This window comes from Lycium barbarum, chromosome 11 (genome assembly GCF_019175385.1).
Source record: "Lycium barbarum isolate Lr01 chromosome 11, ASM1917538v2, whole genome shotgun sequence".
Taxonomy (NCBI): Eukaryota; Viridiplantae; Streptophyta; class Magnoliopsida; order Solanales; family Solanaceae; genus Lycium; species Lycium barbarum.
In genome coordinates, this window is record NC_083347.1 from 54163509 (window position 1) to 54181154 (window position 17646).

The following is a 17646-nucleotide window of genomic DNA, read 5'->3' on the forward strand; positions in this document are numbered from 1 at the left end:
GTCATGATATGCCTATGATATGTACGATAATGACGAGTTTATGTTGGCTATATGACGATACGATTCCACCGCGCCTAGTTGGTCGGGCATGTCACCGCGAAGGCGAGCTGCGTACGATTCCACCGTGCCTAAATGGCCGGGCATGTCACCGCTAAGGCGGGCTGCTATGTTTACACCGATCCTAGAGGGCGGGGCATGATAACCATTAGTGGGCGGCATATGATGATTACCCGGACGCGGGTTAACTATGGTGATCTATATGATACGATGATGCATGCACTATGATTGTATATATATGATATATGTATGAAATGTATCCACCTTTAAAAGTTACGCAGGTTATATCTTCATGTTATGACTTATGATTTCTCAATTATTATAATCATTTCATTCATGCCTTACATACTCAGTACAATGTTCGTACTGATGTCCGCTTTCTTTGGACGCTGTGTTCATGCCCACAGGTAGACAGGGAGACGGTGCAGATCTATAGGAGCTATCAACAGAGTTACAGGAGCACTTCATTATTCCGGAGGTGCTGTTTGGTTTATTCTTTTGTGTAGATACATATACGTATGTTGGGCACGACAGGGTCCTGTCCCGTCCATATGTCTAGTACTCTAGTAGAGGCTCGTAGATACGCATGTGTGGGCAATATGGTCTCATGATGTCCCTATTGTATATATATTATTTTGATAGCCGAAGGGCTTATGTATATTAAGGTATTTATGTTCCAAAGGAAAAATGGTTTTCTTATGATTATGAGCAAATGAATATTAAAGAAGTGTATAATGAGTATGATATGTAATAGAATGAGTGGTGCTCGGTGGTTAGCCCCGGGTACCCGTCATGGCCCTAGTCGGGTCGTGACACTTCTTAACACTTGTTTGACACCTCATTAACAATCCAAGGGACGTTATAACTCTTCTTTAAGGCATCATTAAGCCATCATCAACTTGGTACTTTGTGAATCCTTTCCGATACACAACGTATACCTCGCCCTTCTTAACGAACTTTCTTCTCTTACCTCGAATGTCTTTGAAATCTCAATTAGAACCATGAAATACTATTTCTTACTTATTGAAACATCGTATACTTCTTACCCTGAGTTAGTCTAGCTATCATACGACGACATGAAATTTTCTGAGGTGTAACAGAGCATATTAAAGCTTTTCATGAAAATAGGGCATAATTTTTCTTTCAATGAAAAGTTCATGATAATCATGGAAGAATGTAGCATGAGGAAGAACATGTTACACCCCGTAGTTAGGTACGTTGAAATTTATAAGTGATTGGATGTTTTAAGTGTGAACAGTGGAGTTACCTCCAAGGGTATATGAGATTACATGCGTTTATGAGGGTTTAAGTTCATATAGTAAGCTATGGGAGGATTAGAGAGCAAGTAAATTAAGGGAATTAAGTTTTTGGAATTTTGGAGAAAAATATGAGGGGCAATTTTGGCACAAATTTGAGGAAGAATATCTTTTAGTATATGAGGAGTTTTTAAGCAAAGCAAAAGCCTAAATTGAAGTTCATGAAGTCTAGTTTCCAACGCATCAAACCTCTCGTCGATACGACGTCGGAGTATAGAATTATGGACGTTACAAGTTAGGCAGGCAGAGCAGTGGACTGCACTGCGCGAATGCACAGTGTCGCACGCTGCTACAGTGCTACAGTGCCAACCGACTTTACCCCACTATATAAGGGCTAAAATCCATCTTTTTCTCCATTATAAACTTCCCAAATACTCTAGAAAGTTCAGCCAACAAAGGAGAGCTTATATACACCACAAAGTGAGGATTTTACATAATTTTCAAGTGACGGAGTATTAATCGAGTTCCGAGTAATGTATAGTCGCGATTATAGTTTTATTTTGTGTTGGAGTTGACTTGGATTCAAGTAAACATTGAAGATTTTGCTATTCTATAAAAAGTAAGGTATTAATCTCTTTTTATTAATATTGATTTAGGAATATTTACGATAATAAGAGTTATAATTGTTGCGTTGGTATTGTTGGCGTATGGATTGAGATTTGAAGAATGTATTGGATGAAATTGTGCATATTTATCTTGTAGAATCTTGATGATATTGTTGTTGATGTTAGTATGGTTGTTGTTGTTGGTTGTTGCTATTGTGATTTCGGACTAGGCATATATACAGGGGAGATGCTGCCCGAATTTCAGCAAATTCTAAATGGATTTGAATTTAAGGCTTAAGACGAACATGTGAGGATGAGTCTAATAATAGTGTGAATTGTTTTATATGTAGATTACGGGATTGCGAATGATCTTAAGTAAATTTCAAGACAGGAAGTAAGTCGGAAAGTCCAGAAATAAACCTCCGGGTATGTTAAGGCTAGTCCCTTTCTTTCTAAAGGCATGAACCTTTTGTTATAAACCTTTGTGTCATGCGCATAATATCCTTGGTTCCACAAATGCTAGAAGTCCACGAATCTCATGATCCTCATGATGTTATTGAGCTTCTAAAGGTGTGATTCTTTTCCTACCAACTCATGCATGAATTCCATAAAAATCCTCATTTCCAAGAATATTAGAGATTCATGACTCTTAAAGTTTTTATGATGCTAAAGATGAATAATTTTTTTTATGATAACTATGATGATGATTATGAGGGATTTATTTATCAAAGCTCCAAGGCATACGGATTTCATGTTATTATGAGATGATTTTATTCATAGAGATTTCCAAGTACGTGAGCTTTATATTATTATGAGATGGTTGAGCTTACTTTACAATTTCTTAATTTCCTTCATTGTTGGTAATCTCACCTTATGACCCTTGTTCCTTCAAGGTGGGATAAATGATGATGATTGATCCATAATATAATCGGAGGCTACCGACCTTACATCACTCCGATATAGTTGTGGCTTTTGATTGAGCTCTCATGCATGCTTTATATATATATATATATTCTCACACCGTGCCACGCTATAGTCGGTTGGGCATGGCACGTAGATGTACACACCACTGCAGTGGGCATGTTATGATATTGCCCCGGACACGGGAGGCCCAGACGCGGGCTAATGATGATAACACCGAGCCTTAATGGCCGGACATGATACTATATATATAACACCAAGCCTTAATGGCCGGGCATGGTAATATATATATGTATAAAAATGTTTTTTTTACAAAAGTTAAGCATGCATGACATCCGCCTCAAGAGGCATCCAGACGTACAGGTTATCTCTCTCTTATTTCATGTTATTTTCATATCTGTATTATGTTGTTATCCATGCCTTACATACTCAGTACATTATTCGTACTGACATCCCTTCTTGTGGACGCTGTGTTCATGCCCGTAGGTCTAGGTAGTCAAGCGAGCAGCCCAGCGCAGTAGAATCTTCCCTCAGCTGCAGTCAGTGCGCTCCACTTGGTTCGGAGCCACAGTCTATTTTGGTATGATATTTTGATTTGTACATATGGGTATGATGAAGCCTTGTCCTGTCCTCCCTACAGTTTATATTCCATAGAGGTCTGTAGACATTTGTATGTAGTTAGGAAGTTATGTAGCCTTGCCGGGCTCTATGACACTTGTGATGTTGTAGCGACCTTGTTGGTTCGCATATGTACATATATGTTGGAATATCGAATATTTTTATGTTGGGCCTTTTCTGCGTGCAGGTATCCTTTGAGTTATGGTATCTAATGTTCAAGGTAACTGTTAAGTTAGGTGGTTCCCGACCTACGGGTCGGAACCCGTCATGCCACTCGTTGGGGTGTGGCAGAACAATGATGTTCCACACATAGAAAGTTATCCTTACATACCTTAATCTCTCCAAAATCCCAAGAAAAACCCAAACTTTTGAGAAGGAACTCCAATTCCATCACTTGAACCTTTGAGAAGGGTTTTTCTAAGATTGTAGTGTAGAATCTTGTTAAGAATCCATGTATTAGTGTTAATATTACTTAGAAATAGATGAGAGGGGATTAAATTGATGTGGAAGGATGAGGAGAGGAGAGAAAAGTCGTGCTAGGGCTTGAAGCAATGAAAATTCGTGAAAGAACGCGACTTTAAAGAAAACTAGGCGCGATCTGCGGTTCAAAATGTTGGGAGTTGATGTGTAAAAAGAATTAAGGAATATTAAAAAGAACGTTGAAAATTTCGCGGCTGAAATGTGATTCAAAATGCAGAGGACATATTGCATTTTGCGGGGCATATTGCATTTTGCGGACCGCATATCTGCTCAGCGGACTACTCTGCGACCTTTCAGTAAAACGGCCATAACTCTTTGTACAGAGATCTATTTAACCTGATCTTTATATGGTTGGAAAGGTATTTCAAAGGGCTACAACTTTAATTCAATAAGTTGTCTCAGTTCCTTAAAGATTTTGACGTATACTCACTTGAAGTGAGGTCTTGTGCAAGATAAGGTGGTAAAAATTCGATTTACATGATCTTCTGAACTTGTTTTGGCCTTATGCTACCCTCACACCTCAAATTACTTCCAAAGCATATTGTATACGTAGTATTGGTCTTATACAATATTTCTAATCGTTCGGGTCAATCTTGACATGATAAACAGCACCTTTTACATTCGACGGTGCGAAGTTTCTCTAACCACTTTAAACCACTTTCATCTCTTTTTAATTTTAATTCACATGTGTGCACATCTAAATACTAAGATTCGAGTCTGACCACATGCTTTTAACGAGTTTAAACCTAACCCGGAGGTATGAGGTGTTACACAAAGAAGCCACACGATACTACAATCCATATTGATTTTCCGCAAAACCTTGTACTTTATTTTTTTCATATTTAGTTATTCGCACAATCTTTTGTTTCATGATATTAATAGTATTTTACAAAATCATACGTTACATGATATGTTATACATGTGCAACACACCATTCGAGAAATTAATAAAATTAAAAACGGCAACTTGAACAGCATATATAGTTTGTTTGCAACACGAGCGCTTAGCTAAATCCTAGCACTTGTCTTCAGCTCCATTTCCATGGTGCAACGTCTCCATCGCTGTGGCAGATTTAGCCTTCTTTGGCTTGTACCCAGTTGCGCAATTTAGGTAGATGGCAAAGTTTATGACTCCTAACGCAGCAAGAAGCCAATAGAACAAGTCAAGCCTTCCATAGTTTATGTTGTCTGCAAGCCAGCCTTCAGGTGTAGCGTTACTTTTGGTCAACTTCTTCATAAGTGACACTAAGAAGCTGCTAATGAAGAAACCGAGTGAAAGGGTTGTCAAGAAAAGGCCAGTGCTCATTGTCTTCATCCCTTTTGGTGATTGTGTTATGAAGAAATCGAGTTGACCGGTGTAGATGAAAGCTTCTCCAGCCCCTACCAAGAAGAATTGCGGGATCAAGACGAATACACTAATTGGCAAAGTTGAAGTGTGGCGCCCCACCGATTTTGCAACTGCCAATCTTTCCTTCTCTGCTAGCGCAGCTGCTGCCATTCCTATTACGGATAATACAAGGCCAATGGCAATTCTTTGTAGGTTGGTAAAACCTGAAAACCGTACATGAATCATAATGATAATTAGTAATAATCATGCATGTTTAGGGTGATGAAGCACCTTTTAGCTTAATTGTTCGCTCGACATTAGGTCACGGGGCAAAGCCATTTGCATTAATAATTAGGTTGTAGATTAAGGAAGTCATGGTTCTAGCTTAGAGTATCAATTGTTTGCTCCCTCTTGTACTTATCAGTGTCATTAGTGGAGTATTATTTTATTACGGAGTATTATCTTATTCTTCAATTGTATTTTATTACGGAGTATTATCTTATTCTTCAATTGTATTACGACTGTTGTTTCTTTTACTTGAGTTATCTTTACTATTTTGCTCTCAATACTTTTCTTTTCCACAGTATTTTCACTATAGCTTGTATTTGTCCAATCTGTTTTTGAAAACCCATTTCTTGAGGTAAGGATAAGGTCTGCCTACACCGCATCACACTAGTATGTTGTTGTTGTAACATTGTATATGTTGTTGTATTACGCTTTATTAAACATATACACACTGTACGTAGTTAATTTGTTAGTGTATGTCAGTGAAAGTTTTACCTGGTTTTCCCTTCCATTTCTTCCAAAGTGGCATGATAATTCGGTCATAAACAGCCAAGGTGATTAAGATGGCTGCCACAAAGAAGACAGTGAGAGATCCTGCTGGAATTTGGAAGTTGCCTATTGTTCTTTCCATGGTAGAAGCTTGTTCAACAGAAAAAGTAATCATCTGTGCGTAGGTGGTCCAGAAAATTATAGTGGTGGCCCAAATTGGGAGCAGCCTTGCCATCATTTTCACTTCCTCAACCCTTGTCACTGAGCTAAGCTTCCATGGATTTGGAGCAGAGTGGTCCTCAAAATCTCCCTCAGCTACGATCGCAGCCTTGTCCAATGTTCTACACAACCAATAATTTAGTAAACATAACCTAACATGCAGTCCGATATTAATTCTTATAAAAAGAAAAGAGTTAGCGGTAAGAATAGACATTCAACTTTTAATTTATCTTTTTAGTTATTAGTTCAAACACCTTTTTATATTTAGTATATAATTATTCAATTTTAAATTTACCTTTTTACTCTTAATGAAATGATTTTTAACCACACAAATTTATATGGTTTGTTTTAGACCACAAGTTTCAAAAATCTTTCTTTATTTTTTAAATTTTGTGGCTAATCAAACTCCCTCATGTAAAATGGGACAGAGGGAGTATCTTATTTTTCGCGAGTTTCACAACCAACTATCAGTTGTTCCATATTTTCTACCTGAACTATCAATTACTAGGTGTGCTTTAATACATAGATGGTAATAGTTCAAGTAGGAAAATGGTACAGTTGATAGTTTTGGGTGTAAACTCATGAAAAAGTGATAGTTGTGTGTTTTTTACCATTATCTAAAAAGAAAACTGAAACATGCATGTACACGTGTCAACCTGAATTCTTCTGTGTGTTGGATTCTTGTATCCTCTGGAGTAGTATTCTCATAGAGCATGCCCACATCATATGGAAGATCCATTTTCCTCTTCTTTATAGCAGCAACAATGACTTGAAAAATTTGGACAATAGGACTTCCTGCACTTTTCTTGTATCGGTACGTTTTAGTACCCAGAAGGAATATTACAATGGCAATGAACATGGCTACTGAGCAAACACCATAAGCCCAGATCCGTCCAACTTCATCTTGGATATAAACAAGCACTGTAACTGCTGTCAAAGTCCCCATGCTGATGAAGAAGAAGAATCTGTTGAAGAAAAACGTCATTTGCGCCTTTTCCTTCTCATCTTTCTCATCGAATTGGTCCGTTCCAAATCCTGAGACACTAGATTTTAAGCCACCAGTACCTAATGCTATGAGATATAAGGCTAAATATAGGATTCCCATTTGAAAACCATTTGCTGGTTTGCAATTGGCATCATGACGATGGCACGGAGGGGGTCGCAGTTGCGGCAGGCTGGTTGCCAACGTTAACATCCCGGTTCCCTGAAGCACATATTTTATGTTTTGGTTAATTAAAGATGAGAGGGTTAATTATTGCTGCTAAAACTGTTGAAGTTCCTCATATTTAATTACCAGTGTCTGTATAAGAGCAAATATTGCAATAGTTTTGTATCTGCCGAGGAAAGAGTCTGCAAGAAAGCCTCCAAGCAGACACAGGAGAAAAGATGTGCCCATGAAATCTGTTACAATATTGGCTGAACTTGAACTAGGCAAATGCATTGTACCACCTAAGTATGTCACCAGATTTACTGCTATTCCCATTGTCGAAAGCCTTTCGATAATTTCAATCCCTGTAAAATTACCCAAGGAAGATCAATCACTTCATTTTGGTAATCAATATCTTTAATTATTAACATCACTTGTCATGATCGCTTTTGCTACAATTGTTGAGATCTGGAACCAGAAGATTGATCAGAATTAGAGTATCAATTTAATATATGAAGCAAACCAAACGGCAAAAAACCATTAAAAACCTAAACAATGCTTATATGGAATCTACATGACGCAAGTTTAGTTGCAGAAGCAACATACATATACATATCCTGCATGTTTTTGAATTCAGCTAAACTTTTACTTATCATAACCATATACTATAACCTTTTCAACAAAAGCATGCCAAGTTTTTCAATTTTACAGTACAATGATTGAGCTAATCACTATCCTAAAGGAGGAATTTTGAGATCGTGAACCTTACGTAGCGTTTTCCTATAACATGCACGTCGACATAAATAAATCTCTAAAATTGTATCTGAAAATTAATTAAATTCTACTTGACCTGCAACTGACATGGAAATAATACAAACCTAAGATAAGAGTAGCAGGTATCCAACCACCAGTTTTAGACTTATCAGCAGGGGACCCTTTGTAGTCCACTGCATCTGCAACAGTCCAACTCATCTGAAACAAAGTAATCGGAGATCATCAACAAAGAAGAAATAAGAAAAGTAGATATTGAAATAATGCAGGTTTATAACTTCTACGTACTAACCGTGTCCTTTTCAACTTAGTAGTATCTAACAGTGAAAGAGCTTCAACAGTAGGAAAAAAAAGCCTCGAGAAGTATATTGTTATTGAAGTCTTTCTGTTCTATGTAGACACACTTGATTTTCCTTAAAGTTTCCCCCCTTTTATAGGGAAAGGTTTTCGACAAAAAGTGTCCCTCCACTACTAGCTTGTGACAGATTGCTTGGTTGGAATAATTAGGCCTATCCCATTCTAAAGATGGAAGGTTACCTTTTGGACTATAGTATTTGATTTCTTCTATTGGAGGAATAACCACAGATGCACGAGGCCCGCCATACAGAATGGATCAATGACAAATGCTTTTGCTAAGACTCACAAATAGAAAGTGCATTTTTTGGTGTCTCTTTATTCTTATAAACCTAGTAAATAACTAACTGCTTTAGACTTTGTTCGTAGAACCTCTGTAAAGTACGTTCTCCTGCCCGGTTCTAATACGTTCACTGAGATATTGCGTGGTTAAACTTCCCGAAAGCGTATGTTGACGGCTTCAGCCAATTCGATTTTTGATAATGCAGTTGTGAAGCTGGAGGGAAGGATTTATGTAGGAAATCAATCCCTCATCTGTATTGATGTCTGAAAGTCATTATATACAAAGTAGGTATCTAGCTATCAGCATAATACTAGGCTAAATTATAGGACCTAATTACTATACATAAGGAAGAGATCATGCCTAATATACAGTTGCTAATTATGAAAAGATTATCCTAATATTTATAATATTTACGTAGACTATTACATAGTCTATCACACCCCCGCAGTCGAAGCGCGCGGTTGTCGTACGCTTAGACTGTCCCTGAAATCATCAAAGAGCATGCGCGAAAGACCTTTAGTGAAGATGTCTGCGATCTGGTAACGGGACGGGACGTGAAGAACACGGACTTCTCCACGAGCAACTTTCTCACGTACGAAATGTATTCCATCCCAATCTGTTTAGTGCGTTGGTGCTGAACTGGGTTACCTGATAGGTATATGGCACTAACATTATCACAATAAACCAATGTAGCTGTCCGGATGGGACAACAGAGCTCCAACAGAAGGTTGCGAAGCCAACATGACTCAGAGACGACATTAGCGACGCCACGGTATTCGGCCTCGGCACTCGACTTAGACAGAGTAGGTTGCCGTTTGGATGACCATGAGAGGAGATTATCGCCAAGGAAAACACAGTAACCGGATGTGAATCGGCGAGTGTCCGGACAACCACCCCAATCTGCATCTGTATAAGAAACAAGAGAGGCAATGGAGGATTTGTACAGATGGAGACCAAACTCAATAGTACCTTGAATGTATCGGATTATGTGTTTAAGAGCATGCATATGTGCAACCTTTGGATCATGCATGTGAAGGCATACTTGTTGAACCGCATAGGAGATGTCTGGTCTTATGAATGTAAGGTACTGCAACGCGCCGGCCAACCTACGATATTGTGTGGGATCATCGCAAGAAGGCCCGACCGTGGCACCAAGTTTGGCTTTGGTGTCGACCGGTGTCTGACTCGGCTTACAGGTATTCATGCCCGCACGCTCTATAATATCTGCTGTATAATTTTTCTGAGAGAGAAACATGCCGTGTGAAGTCCGGGTAACAGCAATACCCAGAAAATAACTTAAAGGGCCCAGATCCTTCATAGCAAATTCGACACTAAGCAGAGACATGATGGATTTTCTGAGGGCATCTGAAGAAGCTGTGAGAATAATATCATCAACATATAGCAGAATGTAATCAATGTCAGAACCTCAACAATAAATAAAGAGAGAGTGATCAGATCGGCTATGTGAAAAACCAATAGTAGAGACATAGTCTGCAAAGCGTTGGAACCATGCACGGGGAGCTTGCTTAAGTCCGTACAGCGATTTCTTCAAGAGACAGACATGATGGGGATGCTTTGGATCCTTAAACCCAATAGGCTGATGCATATAAACAGTCTCATTAAGATTACCGTGTAAGAAAGCATTTTTGACATCTAATTGATGAATGGGCCAAGAGTGTGCAAGTGCAATGCTCAAGACAACGCGAATAGTAGCCGGTTTGACAACCGGACGGAAAGTCTCATCGCAGTCAACTCCAACCTGTTGAGACCTGCCATCACAGATAAGACGGGCTTTGTGCCTCTCAAAAGAACCATCAGATTTCTTTTTATGACGAAAACTCCACATAGAACGAATAAGATTCACATCAATGGGACGTGGAACCAACTCTCACGTCTTATTTTAATTAGAGCATTATATTCATCAACCATGGCAGCTTTCCAATTGTGGTCATTTAAAGCACTTATAGGATTTCGCGGGATAGGCGAGATGGTGGAAGTGTTTAAGTTAAACGGTTGTTTGGGCTTGAAAATCCCATGTTGGCTTCTAGTGACCATGCGGGTGGGCTGCTGGGTAGTCACGAGTGGGGCAGTGGGGGGGAGGGGCTGCTGGGCAGTAGCCGTGCGGTTGGACTGCTGGGCAGTGGGGGGGACGGGCTGCTGGGCAGTCACGGGTAGAGCAGTAGGGGGGAGGGGTTGTTGGGCAGTCACGGGTGGAGCAGTGGGAGGGAAGGGCAGCTGGGCAGTGGGGGGGTCGGGCTGGACCGAGGGAACGACGGGTGGAGTAGGCTGCGACAGAAAATGCAGGGTGTATGGAGAAATCCTATGGTCCAAAAAATCATAAGAAGTTGGGGTTGGTGAGTGCAACTTTGAGAAGGGAAATTGAGTTTCCTCAAAGATGACATGCCTTGATATGATGATTTTGTTGGTGGATAAATCATAACATTTATAGCCTCTATGATTCAACGGATAGCCCAAAAATACACACGGGGTGGATCTTGCTTGCAACTTATGAATAGTTGTAGATGGGAAAAGTGGATAGCATAGACACTCAAAAACCCAGAGATGAGAATAGGAGGGTTTTCGTTGGTAGAGAACTTGCGTTGGTGATTTATACCCAAGGACCTTAGTGGGAAGTACATTAAGGAGGCATGTGGCCATTTGGAGAGCATGATGCCAAAAGGAGGGGGGCATGGAGGAGTGGACAAGAAGAGTGCGCACTATGTTGTTAATGGATTTAATTTTTCTTTCCGCTTTGCCGTTTTGAGGAGAGGTATGGGGGAAAGAAAATCTGAAATTTAAACCATTGGAGGTGCAAAAAGATTGAAAATGCCCATTGGCGAACTCCCGCCCATTATCACATTGAATGTTTTTGATGTCTCTTTCGAATTGAGTCTATATTAATGCCTTAAAAGATAGAAAAGTAGAATAAACTTGGGACTTGTTAGAGATTGGAAAAGTCCAAAGAAAATTACTATAATCATCAAGAAAGAAAACATAATAGCGGTGCCCATTAGAACTCAAAACAGGAGATGTCCATAAATCACTATGAATGACATCAAATGGCATAGTAGTAAATGACAATGAATCATAAAATGGCAATTTAACGTGTTTCCCCAAAGGACAAGAGGTAAAAAAAGAAGTGCGGGCCCTATTACATTCAATTAAGGCATTACCACGAAGAGAACTAAGGATAGCATTTTCCGAATGGCCGAGTCGGGAATGCCACAAGCTAGGTGATGCGGCAATGAAGGTTGATAGTGGAGTGGTCCGTTTTGTGGCAGTGATAGGATACAATTCCCCGGTGCTCTCACATCTCATTAGGCGGCTCCCCGTCGGTAAATCCTTCACAGAAAACCCAAGAGGATCAAACTCAACAGAAGCATTATTGTCCTTAGTGAATTTACGTACGGAAATAAGGTTTTTGATGAGTTTTGGAGCATGCAAGACATTTTGGAGACGTAATTGGGGATTAGGTGGGGGTAGGGATGTATGACCATAGCCTCGAATTAGAATAGTGCTACCATTACCAACAATGATTCCAGAATTATTGCTCAAATTAAAATAAGACGTGAGAGTACCTGAGTTGGCAGTCATGTGGGAAGTCACTCCGGTGTCCATGTACCAATTATCATCCGGTTGATGCATGGACAGAGTGTGCATGGCTGCCTCCACGTCTGTTGGAGTGTACCCAGAATAGGACGGAACATGCATGGAATAGGCCTGCTGAGGTCGTGGACCCGCACCTAGAATGCCGCTGCCGGGCCGTGGCGTCGTGGGACGCTGCTGCCATGGCCTTGTTGGATATGGGCAGGGGGGCAGTAGCCACTGCTGTGGCAGCCAGGCAAGCCAGTAGTATCCCCCTGCCGGTGGCTGTCCGGTCGGCCACTGGCCGTGGCTGGTCTGTCTGCCGCCGCCGCGGCCGGATTTCCCGCGGTTGTTGTTGTTGTTGTTCCCCTTTCCCTTGTTCCTGTTGGAATTCCTGCCACGATTATTATCACGACGGGTAGTTGAATTATTGGTGCCGCCAGGTGGCGGGGAGGGAGTATCATTGTTAACAAGTAGAGCCGCGGGACTAGAATCGCGGGCACGTTCTTTGGCTGCGGCGTCTTCGAGCTTGAGTCTGAAGCACACTTCAGAGAAAGAGGGCAGCACATCCTTCTGCTGGATGGTGGTGACAAAGTGTGCCTATGTCTCTGGTATGCGTGCAAGGAGGCGCAAGACAAGACGTTGGTCGGACACCGGCGACCCCACGTTGGCAAGCTGATCCCCGAGTGACTTTAGCCTATTATAATAGGCCATAACCGAGCCGAAGTCTACCATTTTTGTGGTGGTGAATTCAGTTTCAAGGTACGCTGCCCTTGAGTGCTTGTTATCTTGGAAAAGTTGAGCAACTCGAGAGGGAAGTGGACGGCTAGGTTTAAGAGGTGAGGAAGGAAACCTAGTCTGATACCATGTAGGAAATCAATCTCTCATCTGTATTGATGTCTGAAAGTCATTATATACAAAGTAGGTATCTAGCTATCAGCATAATACTAGGCTAAATTATAGGTCCTAATTACTATACATAAGGAAGAGATCATGCCTAATATACAGTTGCTAATTATGAAAAGATTATCCTAATATTTACAATATTTACGTAGACTATTACATAGTCTATCAATTTATACAACCACTTCTCTGTATGCTACTGGTTTTTGGTGGTAATGAAATACCCGGCGGCTACTGGGAAATTGATTTTAAAAAAGTTGAAAAAATGTTCCAAAACTAAATGAGCTTACAGCTCTAGTTCGAGCACTCGAATAATTGAGATGTTCATAATAGCAAGCGCTTTTTTTTAATGGGCTTTATTTAGCACAAATCTAGGCTCGTTAAGCCAGTAGTTAAACAAAAAAAAAAATAAGTTTAATTTGTTTCGACATGAGTTTCATTGAAAAAAAAGTTAAACCAACAAAAAAGATAAAGACAAAAGCATTGACTGAAGAGGGGGTAAAGTGATATCGCCTTTGACTTTGTCTCTCATGTTTTTAAGTGGAAATAATTATTTCACTTTTTTTTTTTTTCTTTTTTTTCCCCTCCCATTTTAGGAGGATTTATAGTGTTTCCACACTTCCCCTCCAGTGTGACTCGAACCCAGGACCTACCGGTCGTGAGTGGAGGTGCTTAACCACTGAGTCATCCCTCACTTGTCAATTATCCCCGAGGTTATTAACTTTTTTATTTAAGTACTTTTTTTGTATTGAAGTTTTAATAGTGGACAAAATCGTACAATAAAATTGATTAACGAAAAAATATTCTATTATTTATAAATAATATATATGTCTAAACCCCTATAAAAATTTGGCTATGTTGATAAAAAAAAAAAAAAGAGTATTAGTTTTATATATGATGGTGTAAAAACAATTTAAGCCATCAAGTTTTTTCTCAAAATGGAACTTCAAATATTTTTTTATACAAATATTAATTGATAATTTATAAAAAAGAAAAAACAATTTTTTTTTTATAAGTCAAACTATATAGAAGGTAAAGAAATTTTATACTATTAATGCCTATAACTTAAAGAGATTATTACCTCCTGTATCACTTGGTTCAAACTTATAATCAAAATTACTCCATATTTTCAGATCTTAGCAGGTTTCGCTTATTTGTATATAAATTACTCCCTTCATCCCAATTTATGCGATATAGTTTGAACAGGCAAGGGGTTTAAAAAAATAAAGGAAGACTTTTGAATCTTGTGCGCTAAAACAAGTAAAACATATTTGTGTGGTTTGTAGAAACTATACAATCTTGACTTGTTCCATTCATTCACCAAGAGAGAATATATATAGGATACAATCTTGAACCTTAGTGAAACAAGGAAACTAAGATCCTAGTGAAACAAGGAAACTAACTAATAAATGGTAATTAGTGAAACAAGGAAACTAACTAATATATGGTAATTATCTCCCTACAAATATGCTACCAAATAATATAAAGATATTATACCGCAATACCCCCCCCCCCCCCTCAAGTTGGAGCATGGGAATCAAAAATGCCCAACTTGGAAAGCAAGAAGTCAAACTGAGTTTTGCCGAGAGCTTTGGTAAAAATGTCTGTCAATTGTGAAGATGTTGAAACGTGTGACGGAGAAATCAAACCTTCATTAATATCATCACGAACAAAGTGACAATCTACCTCAATGTGCTTTGTTCGTTCATGGAAAACCGAATTTTTTGCGATGTACAAAGCGGACTGACTATCACAAAACAATTTGATCGCCTTGGGATGTTGTATACCTAAACTCAACAACAGACCTCTCAGCCACTTCAACTCACAAGTGACCGCAGCCATGGACCTATATTCAGCCTCTGCAGAAGATCTAGAAACTGTGTGCTGCTTCTTTGTCTTCCAAGAGATGGGAGATTGACCTAGAAATACTAGCCAACCTGTCAACGAACGACGAGTAAGCGGACAAGCCGCCCAATCAGAATCACACCATCCCTGCAAAGTCAACTCACTGTCGGCACGTAACAAAATACCCTGTCCTGGTGTGCCTTTCAAATAACGGACCACTCGTAAGGCCGCTTCCCAATGTTCAATCCGGGGTTCTTGCATGAATTGAGACAAAATATGAACAGAATATGCCAAGTCCGGTCGAGTGACCCCCAAATAAATCAAACGCCCGACTAATCTACGGTAGACCTCCGGATCCGACAACAAATCTCCATTTGCAAGGCCAAGTTTATGATTTTGCTCAATAGGGAACCCACTTGGCTTTGCACCTAACAATCCTGCTTCAGAGATAATATCAAGAGTATACTTGCGTTGACACAAAAACAACCCTGATGAACTACGAGCTACTTCAATACCCAAAAAATATTTGAGAGACACAAGGTCTTTCATTTTGAAACAATCACTCAAATAGGCTTTGAAAGTTACAAGTGCAGCGGAATCATTCCCAGAAATAATAAGATCATCAACATAAACCAAGATATTAATCTGAATATTCCCTCTAGTAAATGTAAAAAGAGAATAATCAGAATAAGATTGAAGGAAACCGTACCCTTTTAAAGCAGTCACCAATTTTGCAAACCAACATCTAGGGGCCTGTTTCAACCCATACAGCGATTTGCGCAAACGACACACCAACGTAGGATCTGTACTTTCAAACCCGGGAGGGAGGTTCATATACACCTCCTCATCAAGGTCACCATGTAAAAAGGCATTATGAACATCCATTTGGTGAAGTTCCCAATTTTTGGATGCTGCAATGGCTAGGAAGGCTCGAACAGTAGTCATCTTGGCGACTGGAGCAAAAGTTTCATTGTAGTCAATCCCCGCTTGTTGATGATTTCCCAACACAACCAAGCGCGATTTGAGCCGTTCCACATCTCCATTTGACAAAAACTTGGTCTTGTACACCCACTGATTACCAAGTGCTTTCTTACCCGGAGGAAGATGTTCCAAAGTCCATGTACCATTGTCTTCCAATGCACGTATCTCTTCTTTCATTGAATGTCTCCAACCTTCGTGTTTCATGGCTTCTTTGAAGGTCTTAGGATCCTAACCCGAAATAATAGCTGCAAGAAACTTACGATAATTGTTATACCCCGTAAGAGTCCGTGCTATTTTAATTAAGACAATAAAGAATGAGTTAAGAAAGTTCAAGGAAAGTTAATCGAGTTAGTAAGAATATCGTTATATATATATGGTTGCCTTAAGTATCCCGAGGTGACATCGTAACCTAAAGGATTTGAAATCGTGTTATGAGCGTATATGAGTATGTATATGTATGTATAAGAGGTTACATGAGGGTCGGAAGAGGATTAGAAGTTAAACGAAGCTGAACGAAATGAATCCAAACAACTTCAGAAAATATCTCGGACCAGATTTTTAGCCCATATTGTTGGAGGCATATCTCCTAGTATATGAGGAGTTTTAAGGTGTTTCAAAATTCTAAAATGAAGTTCATCGAGTATAGTTTCTAACGCAACAAACCGCTCGTCAAAACGATATCTGGATAAGCAGATATGGACGATGAAAGTTGGGCTGGCGGGGCAGAAAATTGTGACCCGATCCAAACATTCACATTTCGGCCCATGAGGCCCATTAACGTCAAGTATATAAGGAAAAATTATTTGAGGGCTTTTCATTTAACATAAAATATTCCAAGAACATTAGAGAGAGAGAGAGAAAACTTCAAGGCTAAGAAGGTCATTTTGATCAAAATTCGAGCCCCGAATCCCGAAGCTCATGAAGAGAAAAGCATTGTACGTTGAGTTGCCTTCAATTTGAGCTAAATATTGGTCTTGGGGAATGAAATTTTCGTGTTTGAGCTGCTTCTAAGGTATTTATAAGATTCATTTTATGTTATTAAAGTGTTTATTTAGAGTTTTAACGAATTAGAACGGAGAAAACAACATTATAAACTCGTTTGTTGTTTTGTTGAGATTTATGGATTAGGGGCTGTTTTAATTGAAATTGATGGACTGATTTGAATTAATATTTTGGTTGTTGTAATCATAGATTATGTGATGAGAATGAAGGAATTTGAAGGTTAGAGTTGGAGTTAAAAATTGTTGTGGGTTGTTGTAAGGATTATAGAGATAATAATGTGGTTTAGTTGCATATGAATAGATGATGTGGTGTCGTGTGGCTGCTGTTGTATTTCTCAGAAATTTGCTGAAAAGATTGCATGGAATAAGGTATAAGAAGTGCATACGGGCTGCTTGGTGTATTGCAAGTGTTCGTTAGAATTTCGGGTATCGTTATGTTATAGTTGGGGGCTGTTTTGATATGTTGATGTTCTTGTTGAAATAAAAGAATTGAAGATATGGTTGTGTCCATATGTTATTG

At 39.4% G+C, this 17646-nt stretch overlaps 1 protein-coding gene across 1 annotated transcript; it reads right to left on the bottom strand.

The window, feature by feature from the left end:
* Nucleotides 1-4739: 4739 nt before the first annotated feature.
* On the bottom strand, nt 4740-8589 carry LOC132618454 (protein NRT1/ PTR FAMILY 6.2-like). Its single transcript, XM_060333504.1, has 6 exons — nt 8467-8589; nt 8282-8375; nt 7551-7768; nt 6913-7460; nt 6044-6378; nt 4740-5487 (listed from the first exon to the last, which is right to left on the bottom strand). Exons 2-6 carry the CDS (start codon nt 8373-8375, stop codon nt 4952-4954), a joined length of 1731 nt encoding a protein of 576 aa, XP_060189487.1. The 5' UTR covers nt 8467-8589; the 3' UTR covers nt 4740-4951.
* Between the last annotated feature and the right edge of the window lie 9057 nt (nt 8590-17646).